Genomic DNA, 20,025 nt, shown 5'->3' with positions numbered 1-20,025 from the left:
AACTTTCTCAAATGGAGTCACTATTTAAAAGAACCAAATTCAACAAATGTAAATAAAACCAAGTATGACTGATTATACCAGGAGTTATAATCAGGCAGAACTTCAGACCAGCATGGCAATTAAAGAGTACTTGATATTCAGTCACGATGTTCATCTTCAGTTTAAGGCTCAAAAAAGTAACATTTAAAAATATTCATTTCATATAGTTAATAATCAAAATATGGTTAGGATCTTGGGCAATATTTGCTATAATGCTATTAAAAAAATAGTAAAAGATGATGGGTGTAGTAACCATTTCACAGAATGAAATACTCTTCTTGGGCTTCCCTGGTGGCGCAGTGGTTGAGAGTCCGCCTGCCGATGCAGGGGACATGGGTTCGTGCCCCGGTCCGGGAGGATCCCACGTGCCGCAGAGCGGCTGGGCCCGTGAGCCATGGCCGCTGAGCCTGCACGTCCGGAGCCTGTGCTCCGCAATGGGAGAGGCCACAACAGTGAGAGGTCCACATACCACAAAAAAAAGAAAAAAAAAAAGAAATACTCTTCTTAAAAAGATTTTAACCAAGGGCAGAGCTGGAAAACAAAATCCACATTTATTACCAAAAAGTAGTTAGAGTAATGTTAATCAAAGAAAAAAACACTTGCTGCATATATAAGTGCAACTGCATACAGGGAACATCTTAGAGGGGACGATATTCATGTCTGATTTTTTTTAACATTCATTTTTGATTTTTCTTTCCCAAGGAAATGTTCACTACTTTTCTATGTCATATAGCCAGGAAAATTCATGGAGTATATTGAATATTTTATGAGTTAGAGAAAAACTTACCCAGTGTTGATGGAAATGATTTCTATCAGTGGATTCTTCCTAATCTTTGGCAAATCCAGTCGTGCTCCCCCCAACCGTTTTCCTTTATCCTTTTTCTGACCCAGCAGTCTCACAGAGTGACCTTCAAATAAAGCATAGAAAACATGTTAGCATGAGTCATACAACTTCACTTTAATTTACTGTTTTCAACAAATGTGTTAATATTTGCATTTAACTTTTTCTTTTATGAAAACAAATAAAAACAACCTGGAGAAGATATGATCACTGAACCTAAGAAATACTACCAAAGGGAAAAGCAGTGGTGTTCAAGTCCTATAGTCAAAAGTGCTTTGCTTAGGGCTTCCCTGGTGGCGCACTGGCTGAGAGTCCGCCTGCCGATGTAGGGGACACGGGTTTGTGCCCCAGTCCGGGAAGATCCCACAGGCCGCGGAGCGGCTGGGCCCGTGAGCCATGGCCGCTGAGCCTGCGCTCCGCAACGGGAGAGGCCACAACAGTGAGAGGTCCGCATACCGCAAAAAAAAAAAAAAAAAAAAAAAAAAAAGTGCTTTGCTTAGAATATTTGCACATTCATACTGCACAGATGAGAGAAATAGAAATATCCTCAGAGTGGCATTCCACAGGCACGAATGGCCCCTAACACAGACCAGATATGTAAATATATGAAGCAGGAAGAGTTCAATTGGGCACTGGCCCTGCAGGCCAAGCGCAAAAGCAGATCATCTGCTCAAAGCAAACTGTAAATCAAAGAAGTAAAGAATTAAAAAGCTGAGATAAAATGACACTCTAGGGGGGCTTCCCTGGTGGCGCAGTGGTTGAGAGTCCGCCTGCCAATGCAGGGGACACGGGTTCGTGCCCCGGTCTGGGAAGATCCCACATGCCGCGGAGCGGCTGGGCCCGTAAGCCATGGCCGCTGAGCCTGCATGTCCAGAGCCTGTGCTCCGCAACAGGGGAGGCCACAACAGTGAGAGGCCCGCGTACTGCAAAAAAAAAAAAAAAAAAAAAGACATTCTAGGGTTGGATTTTTAAGAACAAACAAAAGCTTTTAAACTTATTTTTTTAAAACATTACAAAAGACTCAGAACACTTTTAAGACCCATTAAAATGTTGAATTAATTGTAGTTACAGAAAAGTTAGAAGAACAGAATTCCCATCTCCTTGATATTCACCAATTATTATTTTCCATATTTATCATTTTCTCTCTATATATACATATTATTTTTTATAACTTTACTGAAGTACATCCTGTAAAACTCACCCATTGTAAGTATACAATTCAATTATTTTAAATAAACTTATACAGTTGTACAATCATCACAACCCATTTTTAGAACATTTCCATTACCCCCAAAACTGTCTCAAGCTTATTTATAGTCTATCCATGCTCCCATACCAAATATATTACATTTTGCTAATCTATCAACCAGCTGATGAACATTTGGACTGTTCCCAATTAACACCTTTTATAATAATGCTTCTATGAATATCTGAATACAGATCTTCATGCAGACATATGTGTTCACCTCTCTTAGATAGATTCCTAGGAAAAGAATTGTGGGTTATGTCATAAATTTATATTCACTTTTATAAGAAATAACTTTTCCAAAGAAGTGCTACCATTTTATATCCCACCAGCAATGTATGAGGGTTTGAGTTTCTCCACATCACCAAGACCTCACTCATATAGTAACTTCTGACAACAGCTATTCTAGTGGGCATGCAGTGGTGTATTATTGTGCTTTGAATGAATAATATGCATTCCATAATGACTAACGATATTGAGCACCTTTTCGTGTGATTAGCCAATTGTATTCCCATTTGGTAAAATGTTGTCATGGTTAATTTTTACGCGTCAACTTGCCTGGGCCACAGGGTGGCCAGACGTTTAGCCAAACATTATTTTGGGTGTGTCTGTGAGGGTGTTTCTGGATGAGACTGACATTTGAATCAGCAGACTGAGTAAAGCACACTGCTCTCCCTAACACTGGTGGGCATTATCCAATTAATCAAAGACCTGAATAGAACAAAAATGCTGCGTAAAAGGGAACCAACTCCTCCTGTCTGACTCTGGGCTGAGTAACTGGTCTTTTACAGCCTTCAGACTCAAGACTGAAATATCAGCTCTACTTGGGTCTCGCAACCTGCCCAGTTGCCAGCTGTAACTTACACCATCAACTCTCCTGATTCTCAGACCTTTGGACCTGTACTGGAACTACACATCAGCTCTCTACAGTCTTCACCTTGCCGACTACAGACATTGGGAATTTTCAGCCTCCTTAATGGTGGGAGCCAATACCTTATAATACATCTCATTACACACACACACACACACACACACACACACACACACACCCCTACTGGTTCTCTTTCCCTGGAGAACCCTCACTAATATAAATGTCTACTCCAGTATTTTGTCAATATTTTAGTTATAGCATTTGTCTTATTATTGAATTATAAGAATTCTTTACATATTCTGTTTATATGACCTTTATGAGATATATGATTTTTAAATATTTTCTCTCAGTCTGTGGCTTATAGTTTCACTTTCATAATGGCATCTTTTGAAAAAGTTTTTTTAATATAATGAAGTTCAACTTATCTATATTTTATTTTACAGCTCATGCTTTGGGTGTCATATCTAAGAACTCTTTGCCTAGCCCAAGAGCACAAAGATTTCTCCTACATTTTCTTCCACAAGTTTTATCGTTTTCACTCTTATAATTAGGTCTGGGATACACTGTGTTACTTTTTGTGTATAATAAAGGTCTAAGTTTATTTTTGCACATGGATATTCAATCGTCCCAGAATCACTTCTTTTCCTTCTTCCTCCTTTGTGCCACTGCCATCACACATATTAACATATATAGTTGTATAAACCCTAAAATATAGTGCTACAATTGTTGTTTTACACAACTGTATGTTTTTTAAAGAAAAATGTGAAAAATATGTATATATAAAGTACTATATACTTACCCACATAATTACCACTTCTAGCACTCTTCATTTCCTCCTGGGGATTTCCATTTGGTACCACTTTCTGCCTGAAAAATTGTCTTCAGTATTTCTTGTAAATCAAGTCTGCTAGCAACAAATTTTTTATTTGGAAATGTCTTTATTTTGCTTCATTTGTGAAGGATACTTTTGCTGGATATATCAATAGAATTCTTTGTTGACAGTTTTGTTCTCTGAGCACTGAATATATCAATCCACTGTCTTTGACCTCTAGTGCTTCTGGTGAGAAGTCGACTATTAATCTTGTTGTTCTCCGGTACACAGTATGTCATTTCTCTCTTATACTGTCAAGATTTTCCCTCTCTTTCTACAATGACTACGATGTGTACAGGTATGGATATCTGGGACTTCTCTACATGGAATTCATTTAGCTTTCTGGATCCGAAAGTAATGGTTTTCATAAAATTTGGGAAGTTTTCATCCAGTACGGTTTAAAACTACTGTTGTTGCTGTTGCTGTTTTTTACTGTATCCTTTTCTTTTGTGATTCCCATGACACATTTTTTGGTGTGCCAGGTGTTGTCCCAATGGTCTCTGAGGCCCTTTTCATTTTTCCTCTTTTCTTCTATCCAAATCACATCATTTCTCTTGGTCTATCCACAGATTTTTTTCTTCTGCCATCTCAAATCTACAGTTGAGCCCCACTAATGAATGTTTTCATTTCAGCTACTGTACTTTTCAACTCCAGATTTCCTATTGGTTCTCTTTTATAATTTCCATCATTTTGTGATTCTGTATTCAAGTCACTGTCATCATCCTTTTCTTAAATGCTTTTAACATCGTTTCACTTAGTTCTTTTAAGTCTTTGTCTGCTAAATCCAACATTTCTGGCCACTCAATGACAATCGATACTGACTGCTTTTTTCCCGCTTGAATGTGGTTATACTTGGTTTCTTTGTATGTATCATAATATTTTGTTAAATACTAGAAATTTTAGGTAATATATTGTAGCAACTCTCAATTCATATTAATCACCCAAAGTGTAGTCTATGAAGTTTATGTCTCCACAATGAATGGTCATTAATCTCCTTTCTTAGCTTTTTTGGCTTTCTTCCCCACAAAGCGTAACTTCCCAGCAGTCAATTCTGTATCTGCATAGCAAAGCTAAGTCAAGGACTGGTCACACATATGCTCAAACACCTTAAACCAGTAAGATTCCTAACTATGTGTTGACTCATCTGTGTATGAGACGAGAGCGTTCAAACTTAGGGCCATTTTCAAGTCCGCCCCATCTTTTACTTTCTCCTGGGCTTTCTTGGGTCCTCTCCCACCTTCTCGTGATGTGCATACAAGCTCCAGCCAACAGATAAGTGTAGGCAGCTTGGGCCCACTCTGGTCCCTGTTGTGCATGTGCACAACGTCCAATCAGTTTACAGTTTGCGAAGACTTATCAAGCATCCTCTCTCTGTCTCACCTCCCAGAAGTCTCTGCTAAATCTGTGGCTAGTCTGTCTGTCTACCACTTCTGCCAAACAGGCCTACAACTTCAGGTGTGTAGAGCCAGAGACACCCCATCCCCTGCCCCCCCGCCCCCCGTCACGTGCCATAAACATCTTCACTTTCCCAAACAGTCCTCCAAGTCAACTGAGCCTTCTTGGGAGCAGCAGTGAAGCTGCTGGTTTTTACAGCCTGCCCTGCCCTGGTTGAACAACCTTGCCCACAGAGCTGAGGAAGAAAAACGGCAGTAGCACCAGGCACAAACACCACAGACTCATACTGTTCTTACCCAAAGCTCAGTTGTTTGCACAAATAAACACTTCTCAGTTTGCTGACTGCTTTTAGTCAATTTCCAGAATGCGAGAATGGCTTGTTTTTGACCATTTGTCCAGCTTTGTTGTTGCTTGTGGGGAGATTTGTTGACCTTCTCACGCAGTCGTGCCACAAGCTAATCAAAGCCCACTTTTTAAAAGCAATTATTTAAAATAACTCCAAAAACGTAATTAGTACAGATATAAGATTCTAAGCAATTATATGTATGTTTCATCACCCCTCATTTCAGAAAGATATACTGCTTAAACATCTCCTGTACAGAGAGCTTTTCAGGACCAGAAGTAATAAAACCATCAGTCATGGCCTTTTTTGTACTAATCGCTTTAATAAGAAACATTAAGTACTTCATTCATTCTGAAAATTCTTGCTCTGATGGAGAAACACAGTTAGACTCAAGCAAGCATTTGGCATACCAGATTTCACAGATTTTCAAGATAAGTTGAACTCTTCAATCACAACTCCAGTTAATGAAGAGGTGAGCAAGATTGGCATGATAACATCATAGTTCTCTGAGAGATGCCAAAAGTTCAATAATGACTACGCAAAGGCATGCTATTTTCATACTAGCCGGAGACAAATTTCATTATATCCCGCTGAGACTTCAGCAACATGAGCCTGTACTAATAACATTTGACAAATTATTCATCTCCAACTATCTACATGCAAATAAAGGAACATATCCTGCCTGATGATATAATGAATTATTTTCCAATCCAATGATTCATTAAAGAGTGGCAGACCTAGCAACAGTCTGTTTTTTTTTTTTAATTGAAAAATATACCACACTAAAAGCAAAGTAGGAAATAACATAAAAGTCCCTCATTATATCTGGTCAAAGATGAAAGAAAGGAAATTCAACCACATAATGATTAATTTTTTAAAAAACAGACTAGCAGAATAGAACTTTTATACTTGTTATACCATCTTTTTAAAAAATCCTTTTGCAAACAGAATTGCTATTTCAAAGTAACTCCTTAAATCTACAGACCACAGAATAAAAACATATACTACAAATCATTACCCATTATATGTGCAGTTATCAATATTATTATCCTCTAAAACAAACTGAAATTTGACAGAATAAATAATAAAACTGAAGGAGATGTCTTAAAGAAGGTGTATCTGTGGGACGGAAAGGAAAGGAAACAAGGACTCAGGAACAGGGAAACATGCTGAAGGAATACAAATGTGAAAGGTAAAAAGGAAACTTTTGGAGCAAATTTATACTGAAAATGAACATGCTATATTTATGAAGGGACCAAGCCGTAAGGCCCACCATTAGACACTCACACACTGCTTCTCTATACAATCCCTTCTGATTAGCCACTGATGCCTAGCACTGTGAAGGAAAAAGAACACTCTGCTCAATGAGTACCAATTTATTTTGTGACTACTGCGGATTTCATCACCCTTTGTGGCTAGACTGAAGAGAAGAAGAGGAAGAAAAGAAATCAGGACAACAGAGTTTGAAAGAAAAGGAGAGTGAAAATATTGGTTTTTACATCATTTCAATCACACGTAATAAGAAATTAAAGGAGGAAGTATTAATAGGAACAGATGGGAACAATGATGCTCAGTGTGACCAGATAAACTGATAATAACATGAGACCACTGAGGAGACAGGGATAAAGATGTAAGTTATTAAAACAGAAATATGCGATTTTAATCCAAGGATGAAAAAAGAAGATTGCCTTATATACAGAATGGGACATACTCAAATGTTCTATTTCCAAGATTTTATCTTTCCCAGTTTCAATGTAAATTCACATTTCATCTCCTCTAAATAATGGTCAAATATGTCTCAGTGGGCTTATTAACCATCTTTAATAAACATCTCTCTAAGTTGTTACTTACAAGTGTCACATAAAATTCAGTCCTGTTAAACCAAATTTAATTTTAAGCCTGAGGCTTTCAGCAGTTATTTATAAATCAGCTACACAACCCTGATTCTGTGCTCGTTTTTACATTTGATCTAATCCAGTAAAGAATGTTACTAAACTGTTTTTTAGCTAAAATTATTATATATTACAAAGTATTGAACCAAAAGCTAGTTTGTTTTATATAATTCACTATTATATGCACACCTGTGAATTCATAACACTGAAAAACCTATACGAAAAAAGGCATATTTTGTACAATGGCTATACTCGTTGAATCAATATTCAGTGTGGTTTATGGATCTTCATGAGCAAATAATCTTTCCCAAATCCCACAGTGCTAACTGCACTGAACATTATTAGAGCTGAGGAAAAACATCCCACCCATACATACTAGAAAGCCCAGTCTGTCAACATGTCAGGAAGCCAATTATAATGGTCATTCAAAAGCAGAAAAGTACCAACCCCTGTAATATAAGCATATATGTAAACACATATGAGCGCACGCACACGCGCGCACACACACACACACTGATAGAAACAGGACCACCTACAAAATACGTATTTATTAATTAAATTATGTTTCTATATACAAACCAATCGTTCCCCCTCTGGTTCTCAAAGCTAAAGTCATTTGTACAAGTTAGCCTTAGAATATCATTACACATTATAGAAGCACCAATAATCTGGCAACTTGGACTCCAATTGTTTATTTCTTGTCCCTTTAATTTCTTTTTCTTCTAAAGCCTCTGTAAACAGCCAGACTTTCCTTCAATACTTCATTCTTCTCACCTAATTTTAAAGGCCATTCACTGTTTCCTTAATATGTTACCACCCACCTCCACTACCACCAGAGAGGCCTTATGCCAAGTTGCTTTCATCTCTTACTAACTGCTCTCACTTCACACAAATTCAGTCTTATTAACAGATATTCTGAAGACCTATCTGAACCCTAAGCTCTGGGTCGTCCTGCTGGAAAGCTTCCTAATAAAAGCAAACCCAACCCAATGCTGGGGCAGAGGGTAAGAGAAGACTGGTAGATACTCAAGCAAAAACAAAAACAAAAAAATGAGTAAATGCACTACAGACATCAATTCTCACTTAAGAGAGCCCCATCAATTTGAATATTGTTTAAGAATATTAGAAAGGAAAGCTCAGTTTACTGTTTTTCTACAAAATGCTTGGAGCTGTTACTCGGCATAGCCGCCAAAGGCTTTTTAACTACTTAATTACATAGAAAAACAAAAATTTAGCGAAAGTTTGTCTCTGCTCCGTTCAATGTCATTCCTCACATGTAGGCTCCTCCCAAGAAAGCAAGCATTCTCTAATAGTCACACTTAAGTAACTCTCTTGAAATATTTTCATTTTAAAAGGAGAAAGCAAAGTGAAACAAAGAAGTTGGGTTAAGTGAAAGAAGCAGCTAGTCTGGGTTGGAAAATTTTACCCAAAATGCTAGAATTGACTCAAAACACAAGATCACTACAATTCAAGCGCCAATTTTAGCTACTAAGATTTCAGCAATTACGAAGAATTTAAATACTAGAACAATGACACCTAGAAAAAGACATTAAAATAAGAGAATGGTAAGAATCAACTGTCCAAAAAGACAGAATTCAAAGCGTGAATCAAAGTATAAGCAAAGAGAGCCTCTACTAAGGTCCTGATGTTACCAGCATGCATTTCCAGAGTTTTGGGTTGGAGAGGAAGCTAAGATAAGGACAGAACACAAAGTTTAAATCCCCTCAAAGTTTGAGGGTTATTTAATATCAAAACTCTTCTTGCACAAAAAAGTATCTACACTATAATTATAATGGCGTGAAATTTATGTATGATCCAGAACTGTGGAAGATGTAAAGATGAAAACATGTTGGAATGGAAAATTCTAAGGCAACTTTTTCTTCCATTCGTACAGCATTGTTGGTACAACTAATGACAACTATTTTCAAGTCATCATACTGGACAAAGAATACATAAAATAAATAATCCACGTAAGCAAGATGTCTCCTTATAGTAATGGAAATTCCTTCTGGAGGCAAACTACCAGAAGCATTTAATTTTATGATTTAATTACATCTTTTGCAAGCAGATATACCTTTTATGACAGTGGGGGGAGATTTATACGGTGCCAACTTACTTTTCACAATCTAAATCAAGTGTACATCAAAATATTCACAAGTCAAAGCACTTGCACATCAGTTAACTCCACCTCAGTACTGACCCTTAAAAGAACTCAGGTGGTTGGCTGTCTTGCTACAGTAGGCTCCCCTGAAGTCTATATATTTCTTTTCTTTTTTTCCCCACACTCTATTTATTTACTTTTTTATTTTTTTAATTTGTGTTGAAGTATAGCTGCTTTACAATGCTGCGTTAGTTTTTACCATACAGCGAAGTGAATCAGCTATACGTATACATATATCCCCTTTTTTGGATTTCCTTCCCATTTAGGTCACCACACATCTCCTGAATTCTAAATTTCAGTAGCTCCAAGGCTTTAATGTTTTGGGGTGTTTTGTTTGTTTTGTTTTCTTTTGCGGTACGCGGACCTCTCACTGCTGTGGCCTCTCCCGTTGCGGAGTACAGGCTCCGGACACGCAGGCTCAGTGGTCATGGCTCACGGACCCAGCCGCTCCGCGGCATGTGGCATCTTCCCAGACCGGGGCACGAACCCGTGTCCCCTGAATCGGCAGGCGGACTCTCAACCACTGCGCCACCAGGGAAGCCCTGGGGTGTTTTTTGTAACATCTTTATTGGAGTATAATTGCTTTACAATGGTGTGTTAGTTTCTGCTGTATAACAAAGTGAATCAGCCATATGTATACATATATCCCCATATCCCCTCCCTCTTGCGTCTCCCTCCCACCCTCCCTATCCCACCCCTCTAGGTGGACACAAAGCACCAAGCTGATCTCCCTGTGCTATGCAGCTGCTTCCCACTAGCTATCTATTTTACCTTTGGTAGTGTATATATGTCAATGCCACTCTCTCTCTTTGTCCCAGCTTCCCCTTCCCCCTCCCCAGCTTTAATGTTTATGGCATAAAGCTACTCAGTACTTCCGTTTCAGTAAGTAAAGCATCCATGGCAGCAATGCAAAAACTTAATCACTGCTCATGCTCAAACCCCAAATTACTGCACCAGGTGATGAAAGCAGAGATAACAGACCTAATAACAGATGGCAATCAAGCTCCTAAAAAAAAAAGAGAGAGAGAGAGAACAACACTATACAAGAATAAGGAATAAGGAAGCTGTAAGCCACACTTAGCTCAAATCCCCACATCCGATCATGAATGAAAATGTCAAGCTCCTACTGCAACTCTTCAAATCATTATAAAGTGTCACTGAGGAGCAGTGGGAGGCAGTATAAAGGCAACCTAAAGGGAGGAAGTCAGGGAAGGGGCATCTGGCACTTATTTGTTGGCTTTAAATTCACAATCTTAGTCCTCAACCCCTTGTGACTGGCATTACCACTGCCCTTCTGGAGAAATGAGGACAGTGAAATAAGTGTAGAAATGTACGAAAAACAAAGAGGATGTACATTTTATATCACAACACAATACACTAACGCACATGCATAACCAAAACAAAAGTTCCAAAATGCTACAGATGAGTAAAAAATGAAGTAGGTTTGAAATATTATTTTATCAATATTTAGATACAACATAAAGACTCCCCAAAACCAACACCCCCCCCCAAAAAAAACCTATTCTGTCCTGAGTCATCAAAATGACTTCTGACCTAAAGGGACTTACGGTCTTGAGGAAAACAACTTGTAAACAAATAACTGGAATGAAATGTCAGACATGGTCTGATCAGTGTTTTTAAGGACAGTAGATCACCATGAGAGAGTGGTCAACTCTCCTAAAAAAAAGATCAGGAAAGGCTTCGAAGAGAAATGACACTGTAGTGTGGGAGGCTGAGCAGGCCAGATACAAGTTACATACACAACTACATAGATTTCCCAGTACATCTGGACACAACACTGCTAACACAGCAAGCACAGATCTTTGCTACAAATCCTGTCTGTTCATCTTCTGCTTCTTAAACCAGCCTATCGCTAAAACCAGAATTCACTGAAAAGATTTATTAAGACTTGGCATAAAGGAGCTCCACTGTGAAAAACCCCACCTTCAAAAATTAAATGCCTCTAAACATAGTTTATGAGATAGGAATTATGTGGGTTTGAGATATGCATTCTTATTTCTAATCAAAAGACTGGCTAAACATTACTTTTAAAGGTTAATTCAAAACCTCAGTATTGAACACTGAAAAACAAACCAACAAACCTTAATTCAAGAATTTACAATTAATGTTGGTTGTGAAATGTTAAAGACTGAAAGTTATCTACATCAAAATCCTTCTGGTTACAGCTTCAATACTTATCTGGCCTAAATACAAAACTAGAATTTAGAACATAGGCCATATCCTTAAAAAACATGGAAGGACTTTGTTGACTTAATCATTTGACAGTAAAAACAGTATAAACTATGTTTTACCTTAAAACCTTCCAAAATTATCTTTAAAAAACACACCCAAGAGAATTCTCTCTGCAGAATCTCTTTAGGTTTTTACTGGTTTGATTAGCTTCTTTATTGTTTGCTTAAATCTAAGGAATACGTTTACTCACTCATTTCCTAAATTAAGCACCCTTACAGCAAGGTAAGACTAAAATATTCTTTTCAGAATTTTTTAAAAAAATATAGCAAATCTTTATTAACTCCTTACAAAAAAAGTTTTTATGTTGGCACAAAATAAAATGGCAAGTAAAACTGAGAAGGAGGAAAGGGAAAAAGAAATCAAAGAGGAAACGAAACATGAAGGAACAAAACGTGTAAGTGAGAATATGAAAGGGAACTAGAAATGGTTGAGCCGTGATCTTAGTCAACAGGCAGGAGGGATGGAGAGAACAATAAATGGGTCTCACTTTCTCACTTCCCTCCATTCAAGGTAAGCAGCTTAATAGAACCTAAAGAACTTGAGATTAGAGGAGTAGGTTTCAAATTATAGTACACTGCTGCCTTGCTATATAATCAGTAATGCCAGGGTTCCTGTGGAGTACAAATGAATTAATGTATACGAAAGGGTAAGCTACAAAGAGCCAGACAGAAGGTAATTACAGTTGCTACTATAATTAATGCAACTGTAATCTTATCAAGACCTATAATGCTAATGAAGTTTCTCAAAAGCAAGAAGGCAAGGAGATTTTTAAAACTTTCAATCACTGTAAAATAAAGTCAGATCCCATTTATTTTTAAACCTCTGGAGAACTAGGAAATAGGTCACAAATAATTGCATTGATAATGATAATCAGATTTGCGAATGATTTAATATTTTAAATATATAAATCAAAGTAGATTCAAGGTCATCCCTCTCAAATCATTCACTGCATTCCGATACAATTTCTTGAATATAAGGGAAGAGAAAGAAGGCATAAGTAGGGTACCAGGAACTGCACCTGACCCTGGGTAAGTCTAAGCATAGATGCCAGAGAGCTATGGCTGTTTTCCCACCCCAGGACATCTGAGTGATAGGATGCTTACCACTGTGACAGTGGCTCACATGGCAAATGAATCTAGGTGAAGGGCCACATGGCAGAGTCTCCAAGCCCCCCAGCTTCCCCAGGTTCAGGTAAGCCACCCTGCCATCTTCCCACTCTGGCTAAGGGTCCCTCTCCAAGCAAACACCCTTGAGAATCACTGCTGCAGGTGATGTTCACAATTTGCACTAAATCCTCTCAAATTACTTTTTACCCCCCAGCAATCCCAGTCACCAAGATGAAAACTGCCTGTCTCGAAGTCCCAAAAATAAATATGCCCCAGGGTAGAAATGATGTGGATTTTTTTTTTTTTGCGGTACGCGGGCCTCTCACTGTTGTAGCCTCTCCCGTTGCGGAGCACAGGCTCCGGACGCGCAGGCTCAGGGGCCATGGCTCACGGGCCCAGCCGCTCCGCAGCATGTGGGATCTTCCCGGACCGGGGCACGAACCCGTGTCCCCTGCATCGGCAGGCGGACTCTCAACCACTGTGCCACCAGGGAAGCCCCCCCAGAGTAGAAATGAAAGTTGCTTTAGAGAAGCACAAAACTCTTAAGTGACACCAGGAAGAACACCACTTACCACCACCTAGGATGGCATTACCACGGAATAGAGTAAAGGCAATACCACGGAATAGAGTAAAGGCAAAGGTGTCAGGGAACTGTGCTTTACTCAAGACCCTCTTCACTGGAGAATACAGAGACATACAAAAGAAAAATGCATGGTATGTCTGCCACAAACGCCTTCAAATTCATTTTGTAAGTAAGAAGGTATGGGGAAAGAAAAAGCAAACTCTGGCATGTGGAGATTAGGATGCAAGAAAAAGCTAGTCACATTACAATAACTTTTGCTAGAGATCACTGTCCAAAATGTCAATGTCTCATTCTAATGACAGGCTCTGAAACTCAGTTTTATATTACAGACTCCAACACTCCTAGAATGTCAGTCAGAGCTGAAGGGACCTTCCATGTCATACAATTTACAGCCCAGGAAACAGGACAACGAGGTTACAGAGGGTGTTAAACCCGACGCTGTTAGCAGCAGACCAAGTAACTCAACATAACCGTTCACATTCTCAATCCATGATTCTAGCCCATCACAGCACCAGACTTCAGGGCAGCTTAAAGAAATGAGGCACTTGAATTTTCAGAATTACACTAAAGATTTAATGTGTTAGAAACCATCTTTCACAAAGACATTTCAGTTACTATTTCTTTATTACTCAATGAAATGTGTGCCTTGTTATAACAGCAATACTGATAAACTTCTCCTTAAAAATCCATCCATAGTTGATATCCTAACTGGAGATTCTGCAAATGAGTCCCCCCACCCCCAAACTAATAAGTAAGTGAAATTAGTGTTTATTCTCTCAGTCTCAGAAGTAACTGCTACACATATGCTATGTGCTTTGTAGAGTGTTATGGAATGAACTTTTAAAAGAAAGGATGTGCATCTCCAAACATTAGATACAAAACTGTATCAACTGAGCATTCTTTCTCTATACCAAGTGCTAACAATACTAGGTTTTCTAAGGAAAGGTCAATGGCATCACCTAATAAAAGACACCCTACAACTAGTCTCATTAAATAAATTCTTCTAATTCGCAAAATTTTCAAGAAAATCAGATTTAAATTTCCTGTATAGTTACATCTGAGCCATCAAATTACTCTATGTTGCCAGTTTTGTTTTGTTTTGTTTTGTTTTCAGTACAGGGGCCTCTCACTGTTGTGGCCTCTCCCGTTGCGGAGCACAGGTTCCGGAACCCGTGTCCCCTGCATCGGCAGGCGGACTCTCAACCACTGTGCCACCAGGGAAGCCCTATGTTGCCAGTTTTTTCACTTGTTTGTGTTATATGATTTTACTGGCAATAAAATATCAATATTTTTTAAATAAAATTTTCAAAAATGTCATAATTTTTATGTATATTTTGGTAATGGAGTTTTAGATACTGCACCTCTAACATCACCTGGTTTCCGCTTTGTATTTCTATCTTTACAGAACCAAGCTATAAAGTACCAAAGAAAAATTACCAATACGATTTACTATTGTGTTAAAGAACAGTCAAACTGCAACAGAAAATACCACAATCAACCTACAATTTCACCCTCTATTTAATAAACGTAATAAAGCTGCTAGGATTATTTTCTCTAAGTTTATCGTCCCAACTATTCTCATTATATTTTACTAAACAAAAATAGTAGATTCTTTAAATGAAGACTAAAGCTTCTCCAGACATGCAATAAACCACACATATGCACGCAGAGTATAAAAGCAGTGCACCACATGTCAATTCTCTACAAAGGTAGTTACAATAAAGGAAGAACTTAAGTACATTAAAGTTTTTTTATTATATTAATTTTTTTTTTTTTTGCGGTACGCGGGCCTCTCCCGTTGCGTAGCACAGGCTCCAGATGCGCAGGATCAGCGGCCAAGGCTCAGGGGCCCAGCCGCTCCGCGGCATGTGGGATCCTCCCGGACCAGGGCATGAACCCGTGTCCCCTGCATCGGCAGGCGGACTCTCAACCACTGCGCCACCAGGGAAGCCCTATTATATTAATTTTAATGTTTTCTATGAGAGCCTCAAAACAGGATTAACTGATCTACTTGTCATTGTTTACTAAATAAATCCTATTAGAATAAACAGAAATTAGAACTGTGGGACTCAGAAATTGTTATATCTGAGAATACCAAATACCTGCAATGAAAATTATTAATACACAGACATGATAAATGTTCAAACTTTATAAACTGTTTTAACATGAACAGTTCTCACAAAAGTCTAGACTACAGTAATGCATATTTAGAGAATTCAACAATACTTGCAGTCTCACCTTCATGGAATCTGCCAAGGCAGAATCAAGCTTTGTAAAGAGTTAACATGTAAGTGCAATTTTCACAGCAGCCAAGTCGCTGTTAATATTTAAACAAGGAAGGATGGGGCTACTTTACCAGACAGATCAGTGGGACCACTAACACAAGGGTTGGGTCATGGGAAGCCTGAGAAGTTCAAACTTAAAGTAATTTCCTTTCCTTGTTTTGAACAATCAAATCCAGTGAACCATTATAACAGTGTTATGTGCAAACTCTTAACATGATCATCAACCTAACAAACTATTCAACACTATGCAGCCTCCCCACTTGCACTCTGGAATGAAGAAGTCAAAGTTAATGAAATACTCAAGTCTTCATATTGATAAATTCCATTATTAATAAAAGGTGGTTGCAAACCATAAGATAATGCATCTTTGAACAGAAAGGGACATATAAGTGATGAACACACAAAAGCAGTGTAATTAACTTTAAGACAAAACAAAACATATAAAACAAGTCTGAAGCCAGCACAGCAGAATTCACCTGGGGGACACATTTATGCATTTATTTGAGTTTTAAAAGTTTTAATGGCAGAAAAATATTTGACAAATTAAAGTTACTTAACTACTTTTATTTTAAAAAATAAAAAAAACATTACTCCTTCCAATGTTTAAAGAAGACTCTTTCGAGAGCATCTATTGGCTATTTTGGAGCAGACAAATAATTCTGGGACTGCTTAGTGTTTCTGTGGCTAGAAACAGGACTGATAATTTAGCTAATAAAGTTATAAAGTTAGAGAAATACAGATAAGACATTGTGGTTTCTCCAATAAACAGTCCTTGCCAGCCATTATTCCAAACTAGCTATTATAAAAGAAAGTGATGTGAAAAATCAACTTACAGTCTTATGGTAGAACTTTGCTGCTTGGGACATAAAGACATTTGCCTGGTCATACTTCTAAAACTATTATGATTTGAAAAAATGCTACATAAAAGAGATACAGTGAATAAAAATAAGTTCATTCTAGAACATATAAGAAACACAGAGGATAAATAAGTAAAGTTAGAGGACTGGTTATTTGAGGGAAACAAAGGAGGAGAGAGAAGGGAAAGAAGACTGAAAGGGACATGAACTGACACATCTAAGAAGGTGGCAAAATGCAATGTTTACCAACCTGTAACCACATATTAACACAGAACATAAACTTAAAACAAACAGTCTCATGAGAAAAAACAAAACAAAACTAAATAACAGCAATAAATTTCTGGCGCCTTTAGTTATTAGAAGGCAGAAGTTATCACCTATCTAATTATACCAGTGAGACTGGGAAGTGTTCCCAACATATAAAGCCAATGCACAACATTTTCTACTATATTCAGACTATAGTAACTACATAAGAGATTACATAATGTGATGATGCATAAGAGTATCCATTCAAAGCATATTTCAACATCACTAATCATTAGAGAAATGTAAATCAAAACTACAGTGAGGTATCACCTCACACCAGTCAGAATGGCCATCATTAAACAATCTACAAACAATAAATGCTGGAGAGGGTGTGGAGAAAAGGGAACCCTCTTGCTCTGTTGGTGGGAATGTAAATTGATACAGCCACTATGGAGAACAGTATGGAGGTTCCTTTAAAAACTAAAAACAGAACTATCATAAAACCCAGCAATCCCACTACTGGGCATATAATCTGAGAAAACCATAATTCAAAAAGAGTCATGTACCACAATGTTCACTGCAGCACCCTTTACAATAGCCAGGACATGGAAGCAACCTAAGTGTCCATCGACAGATGAATGGATAAAGATGTAGCACATATATACAATGGAATATTACTCAGCCATAAAAAGAAACAAAATTGAGTTATTTGTAATGAGGTGGATGGACCTAGAGTCTGTCATACAGAGTAAAGTCGGAAAGAGAAAAACAAATACCGTATCCTAACACATATATATGGAAATCTAAAAAACAAACCAAAATAATGGTTCTGAAGAACCTAGGGGCAGGACAGGAATAAAGACAAAGACATAGAGAATGGACTTTAGGACATGGGGAGGGGGAAGGGTAAGCTGGGATGAAGTGAGACAGTGGCATGGATACACTACCAAATGTAAAATAGCTAGCTAGTGAGAAGCAGCCACATAGCACAGGGAAATCAGCTCTGTGCTTTAGGACAATAAAAAGTAACGGACTATTAAATACTTCTAATTATCAAAATTTTCAAGAAAAAGAGAAAATCAGATTTAAATTTCCTGTCTAGTTCCATCTGAGCCATCAAATTACTCTATGTTGCCAGTTTATTCACTTGAGATAGGGAGGGTGGGAGGGAGACTCAAGAGGAAGGAGATATGGGGATATATGTACATGTATAGCTGATTCACTGTTATAAAGCAGAAACTAATACACCATTGTGAAACAATTATACTCCAATAAAGATGTTAAAAAAAAAAGAAAAAGAAAATTATTTTATTGAAAAGCAAATACTGAAAAAGGAGATGTGCTTTTGTGGTTCAATACTATCCCAGATGTACCATGCTACATATCGAAGCTCAGTTCACTTACTCATTAAGTTTAGAAACATCTTCAAGTAAATCTCCATCGGACATCGAAAGAGAAGTTACTAAGTCATTAACACTGATAAAACCACACTTGAGATAGTTCCGTCTTACAGCCTCAATTTACAAAAAGTTTATATTCTAAATTAGTATCAAATGCAAAGTACAATTCTGACAGAGTGAAGATTAATAGCAATGTGTTAAATAAGAAAGAGCTGTTTGGTGAAGCACCCTGGGAATTTAGGTCAGCCTAATCCAAGATCACATCAATTACTGAGAAGGTAGGGGAAATGGAAAATCAATTAAACTTGCAGATTGTACCATACTGGGAAAGCCTTCAATTACCAACACTGGAGGCAACTGAAATCAGACTAAATGAAACACCAGCAAACATATTAAAACAACTGAGGCCTCCTTTATTAGAGACTGACTAGAGAAGAAATATGACTTAACAGTAAAAACATTTTTCTATTTTCAATACGCAACATTTATTTGCAATCATTTATCTTAAGATATCTGGTTTGACTACCTTTTCCAAAGACAAGAACTTTTTTAAAGATGTTTTTTATTTAGAGGATTTCATATATATATAGCAGAACAAATACCCAGCTTTATATTTCCTTCAAAGATTTTATACCAAAAAATGGGGGGGGGTTTTAATGACCATGTAAAGCAAGACTAAGGTGCATGAGTACTTTTTAAAGAAAGAAATGTAGGAGGAGCTTCAAGATGGCGGAAGAGTAAGACGTGGAGATCACCTTCCTCCCCACAAATACATCAGAAATACATCTACATGTGGAACAACTCCTACAGAACACCTACTGAACGCTGGCAGAAGACCTCAGACCTCCCAAAAGGCAAGAAACTCCCCGCGTACCTGGGTAGGGCAAAAGAAAAAAGAAAAAACAGAGACAAAGAATAGGGACGGGACCTGCACCAGTGGGAAGGAGCTGTGAAGGAGGAAAAGTTTCCACACACTAGTCCCTTCACTGGCAGAGACGGGGGGGTGGGCGGGGGGTAAGCTTCGGAGCCGCGGATGAGAGCACAGCCACAGGGGTGCGGAGGGCAAAGCGGAGAGATTCCCGCACAGAGGATCAGGGCCGACCGGCACTCACCAGCTCGAGAGGCTCAACTGCTCACCCGCCGGGGCGGGCGGGGGCTGGGAGCTGGCGCTCGGGCTTCGGTCGGAGCGCAGGGAGAGGACTGGGGTTGGCGGCGTGAACACAGCCTGCAGGGGGTTAGTGCGCCACGGCTGGCCGGGAGGGAGTCCGGGGAAAAGTCTGGAGCTGCTGAACAGGAAAGAGACTTTTTCTTGCCTCGTTTCCTGGGGCGCTAGGAGAGGGGATTCAGAGCGCTGCTTAAAGGAGACCCAGAGACGGGTGCGAGCCGTGGCTATCAGCCCGGACCCCAGAGACGGGCATGAGGCGCTAAGGCTGCCGCCACCAAGAAGCCTGTGTGCGAGCACAGGTCACTATCCACACCCCCCTTCCGGGAAGCCTGTGCAGCCCGCCACTGCCAGGGTCCCGTGATCCAGGGATAACTCCCGCGGGAGAACGGCACGGCGCGCCTCACGCTGGTGCAACGTCACGCAGGCCTCTGCCGCCGCAGGCCCGCCCCGCACTCCGTGCCCCTCCCTCCC

At 38.9% G+C, this 20,025-nt stretch overlaps 1 protein-coding gene across 1 annotated transcript in view; it reads right to left on the bottom strand.

Moving 5' to 3' along the window:
* The window catches only part of CDKAL1 (CDKAL1 threonylcarbamoyladenosine tRNA methylthiotransferase), a 667,990-nt gene that overhangs the window by 435,122 nt on the left and 212,843 nt on the right, over positions 1-20,025 (bottom strand). The window contains exon 8 of the mRNA XM_007454853.1: positions 827-947. Within this exon, the coding sequence (XP_007454915.1) occupies positions 827-947 (121 nt within the window). The remainder of the gene's footprint in view (positions 1-826; positions 948-20,025) is intronic.

Source organism: Lipotes vexillifer, unplaced genomic scaffold (assembly GCF_000442215.2).
Source record: "Lipotes vexillifer unplaced genomic scaffold, Lipotes_vexillifer_v1.1 scaffold428, whole genome shotgun sequence".
Lineage (NCBI taxonomy): Eukaryota > Metazoa > Chordata > Mammalia > Artiodactyla > Lipotidae > Lipotes > Lipotes vexillifer.
This window is presented reverse-complemented; position numbering and strand designations above follow the sequence as displayed.